Here is a 4499-nt window from a genome sequence, read left to right as displayed (position 1 = left end):
AGAGAGATAATTAGATAGATAGATAATTAGATATAAAATAAAAGAATTCCGCAGCACATCCACGTAGCATGCTTGGTGAATAAAGTTTTTTCATTTTCTTTACTACGTGGATGTGCTGCGGAATTCTTTTATTTTATATCGTTGGAGGTGGATCGCCTACTCAGCCGCTGGCACTCCGAGTATACTACACAGACAGTGGTGCTGCCCACATTCCTTTTTTTATAGATAATTAGATAGATAGATAGATAGATAGATAATTAGATAGAGAGATAGATAGATAGATAGATAGATAGATAATTAGATAGAGAGATAGATAGATAGATAGATAGATAGATAGATAGATAGATAATTAGAGAGATAGATAGATAGATAGATAGATAGATAGATAGATAGATAATTAGATAGAGAGGAGATGGATGGATAGATAGATAGATAGATAGATAGATAATTAGATAGATAGATAGATAATTAGATAGATAGATAATTAGATAGATAGATAGATAGATAGATAGATAGATGATAGATAATTAGATAGATAGATAATTAGATAGATAGATAATTAGATAGATAGATAGATAGATAGATAATTAGATAGATAGATAATTCTTAACCTCACATATAAGAGCCGAGAAGAAACATTCCGCGGTGAGAAGCAGAACCCGTTGTTCGCGGTTGTGTCAGCAGGGGGCGCCCGCGCCCCACCTGTCTTCCTCCGCAGGCTCAGTCCGGCTGGTGACGTCCCGTCGTCGTCGTTTCACTCGGGCTAATAAATCTCCCTTAGAATGAGAGAAAAGTAATTGGTGAGGAAAGGACTTGTTTATTCCATCATTTATTGCGTTACCATAAAGCCGTGAAGTTGTGCTTGGAACAGGGAACTGTGCACCTCCCGTCCATTCTCCTGAGAGATAGCATGAATGAGGCTGGCTCCTCTCACAATACACTGTAACGCCGCTGATTCCAGGGCTCCCGGTAACGTGAGGACTCTGCGGAGTAACCCGAGTGTGGATTGTAATCAGATATATGCACTGCACGCATGTAGTCACACGTACAATACACTGTGCCACCGCTCTATGAACTATTAATGGCCCAGAAATGGCGCTACTCTGCTGTCCACTACTATACAAAGCTTCCGGCCGCCTGCGTAAAGACCACAGCGTACCTGCTACCCCTAGTAGCCAATCATGCTGCAGCTTTCTATTTACTACAGTAAAGTTGGAAATGAAAGCCGTGATCTTATTGGCTGAAAAGTGCGGGAAACAGCTTTTATCTATTGTAGTTTCCACTGTTTTATATTCCCCTACTATATTGGCAAAATTGTGACCCCTAGTGGCAGCAATATTATTATTATTATTGTCGGTGTTCCTCAGATTGCAAGTTTATAATTGGTAGTACCAGAGCACCTGCATATAGGAAAGGACATAGCTTCTCAGTCATTTACCACAGTGACAGGGTGTCTGTTCCAGAGCTCTACAGAGCTGAAAATGGAGCCAAACCCTTGAACCTACTGTAATCCTGCCTATATCCAAATCTACACATGAGGCACTTTGCATGGTCCCTGTAGAAATTATGGAGGAGGAAGTGTTTAGAAGTAAATTAGAACTGGAGAAAACCTACCAGTGGTCTCCTTAGTATACAGTGTCACTGTGGGTCCGGCGGGGTGCACATACATCACTTGTATCCCTGTTTTTGTGGAGCCGGGCACAAACCATAGATGTCATATGTATTGTAGTGCACAGGTCTGGCCTCCATAGGCTGACAGGAAAATGGCTCATACAGGGATTTTCTGTTTTGCACATACAACATCGCAAATTTTGCAATCATGGGGCCAATTCTGGCTTCAGTGTTCCTTTAGAGTTTCTGCACCACACTGGAGGGAAACTGAACCCAATCGCCAAATATATGTGAAGTGGCCCTTGCATGGTAAAGTGGATGTCTGGAGTGGAAGAAGTTTCTTTCCTGATCATGTCCAGAAAGCAACCATTTCTAGCCAAAAAGTCCCCACACTTCTCTTACTTAACAGCAGCACGTATATGGATAGAGATAGATACTAAATATGAGTTATTATCTATCTATGAATCTATCAATCCTTCTATCTACTTCTGTCCCTAATCTGTGTTTATCTAGGTAACTACATATTTAGTTTCTATCTATGTAAACTGAAGAAATTCCACGGCACATCCAAGAAGTAAAATTGAATATAACGGCTTTATGCACCAGACATGCATGTCATTTTACTTGGATGTGCCGTGGAATTTCTTCAGTTTACATAGATAGAAACTAAATATGTAGTTACCTAGATAAACACAGATTAGGGACAGAAGTAGATAGATAGATAGATAGATAGATAGATAGATAGATAGAAGGATTGATAGACAGAATAGATTCATAGATAGATACTAAATATGAGTTTACATAGATAAACAGATTAGAGACAGAAGTAGATAGATAGATACTAAATATGTAGTTACATAGATAAACAGATTAGAGACAGAGATAGATAGATAGATAGATAGATAGATAGATACTAAATATGTAGTTACATAGATAAACACAGATAAGGGACAGAAGTAGATAATAGATAGATAGATAGACAGACATAGATAGATATATAGATAGATACTAAATGTGAAATTGCATAGATAAACAGATTAGAGACAGAGGTAGATAGATACATAGACAGAATTTAATTCGCATATTAGATCGATAGACACTAAATATGTAGTTACATAGATAAACACAGATCAGGGACAGAAGTAGACGATAGATAGATAGATAGATAGATAGATAGATAGATAGATAGATAAGAGGTAGATAGGAGCTAGATAATAGATAACTGTAAAGTGCTGCAGAATATGTTGGCACTATATAAGATTATTATTATTATAGCTAAAGAGGCAGATTAGATACAGATGTAGCTAGATAAATATAGTTAGATCGCTAATAGATAAATAGGTATACAATTAGATAACTGTGATAGTTGATACACACACACTTCATAATATGGCTGGAAAGAAAGAAAGAGAAAGAAGAAACAAACTCCTTCATGTTGCCTTCACAAGGTCCAATTATCCTGACTATTGTGATCGGAAATAATCCTCTATACTGACAGCCGGCAGCACACCACCACAATGCAGGTTCCCTACCTGATACACTGACACCACAGTATAGTACATCCATATTGTTTTAGATTCATGGAGAATAACTCCAGCAGTAATAAAAGAACTATAAATGGTTTCTTCTCCAACAATCTATTCGTCCACATTCAGCTACTTCTAACAAATAAAGACTGAAATCGATCAGACATATTTTAGGTTTTTTTTTTATTGAAAGACGTGAGGGTTAAAAAAAAAAAAAAAAAAAAAAGAAAGAAAGAAAGAATCTGCACAGATAGATCCCCGAGTTACCGGCAATAATAAAATAACACAGTCCGTGATCATTAACATTTATTGAACTGGAGTGAAAAGAAAGAAAACCTGAGGTTTATTCCTGCATTTTATGCCCGCTCTGTACAGTATTAATGGTGGGTATTATTTTGATGGATGGCACATGATTGTCGAACACCAGCAGGCGGGAAGAAATAATAAAACACAGTTAAAAAACCATATTATACCTCCTGCAATCACAAAGAGCTAGATACGTTTTCATTTACAATATATATATCAATGTAAATTGGAAAAAATTAAATGCAATGAATTTTTCTCTAAATATTATGTACACACCATGTACAACTCTGAATAAATTAATACCAATTTGCATATTTGGGATCCGTCTAGCTTATTTACATTTTTCATAAATAGCTCTGGCACACAGGTAAGTATGCAGCCAGGAATGTACCAGACTGGTGATTGGGTGGAGGATGCAGTCTACCTATCTGCAGGTGGCATCTCGATAGCTTCCTATTGTCTATGTGATTCCTGCCTTCACAATCAATGCAGACAGCATTCATATTTGACTTCTAGTGTCTCCAATAGTCATAGAAAGAAATACCCCCCCCCCCCCCTCCTCCGGGAAAAAATGTTAGGAATTTCTTGCTCCCCCTTGTCCATCATCAATTGCATTGAGTCTCTGCATTCTTAGGTCATACCAAGTATTGTATCTAGGGCTTCTTTTCCACAGAATGACTATTATATGGGAGTTCTTGAAGTCCCCATAGGTGTATGCTTGTCTCCTTGTATTGCATTAATAATTCTATGTATTTATACAAGCAGATGTGTTAGAATTCCTCCCAGGCCTTCAAAATTGGTGGTGGGGTTTCAGTGTGTCTTGTATAAGTCCTCGTCTTTTGATCGCTGACCCTTTTCAATAAATAGGTATAATGTGCTGTACAAAATCCCAGTGCTTTTCAGCCCTTGTGGCTCAGGTGACTGACAGAGAGTGGCAGTCACTTAGGGGTCTCTCTTCCTGGAGAGACCTCTCTCTGACTCTCCAGACCACTGACCAGTCTCTGGATGTTCTGTAATTCGTTCATGGAATCCTTCATGGAGCTCTTCGGGGACAAG

General features: G+C 38.1%; 1 protein-coding gene across 2 annotated transcripts in view; it reads right to left on the bottom strand.

Moving 5' to 3' along the window:
- Positions 1–3428: 3428 nt before the first annotated feature.
- TBX2 (T-box transcription factor 2) overlaps positions 3429–4499 on the bottom strand; it is a 10627-nt gene continuing 9556 nt past the window's right edge. For both annotated transcript variants that reach the window (XM_044286265.1, XM_044286266.1), the window contains exon 7: positions 3429–4499. This exon is cut by the window's right edge and continues 323 nt beyond it. In XM_044286265.1, the coding sequence (XP_044142200.1) occupies positions 4382–4499 (118 nt within the window). In that variant the 3' untranslated portion in view covers positions 3429–4381.

The sequence above is a fragment of the Bufo gargarizans genome, chromosome 3, assembly GCF_014858855.1.
Source record: "Bufo gargarizans isolate SCDJY-AF-19 chromosome 3, ASM1485885v1, whole genome shotgun sequence".
Lineage (NCBI taxonomy): Eukaryota > Metazoa > Chordata > Amphibia > Anura > Bufonidae > Bufo > Bufo gargarizans.
Note: the sequence above shows the minus strand (reverse complement) of the source record. Positions and strands in the feature narration are given on the sequence as shown.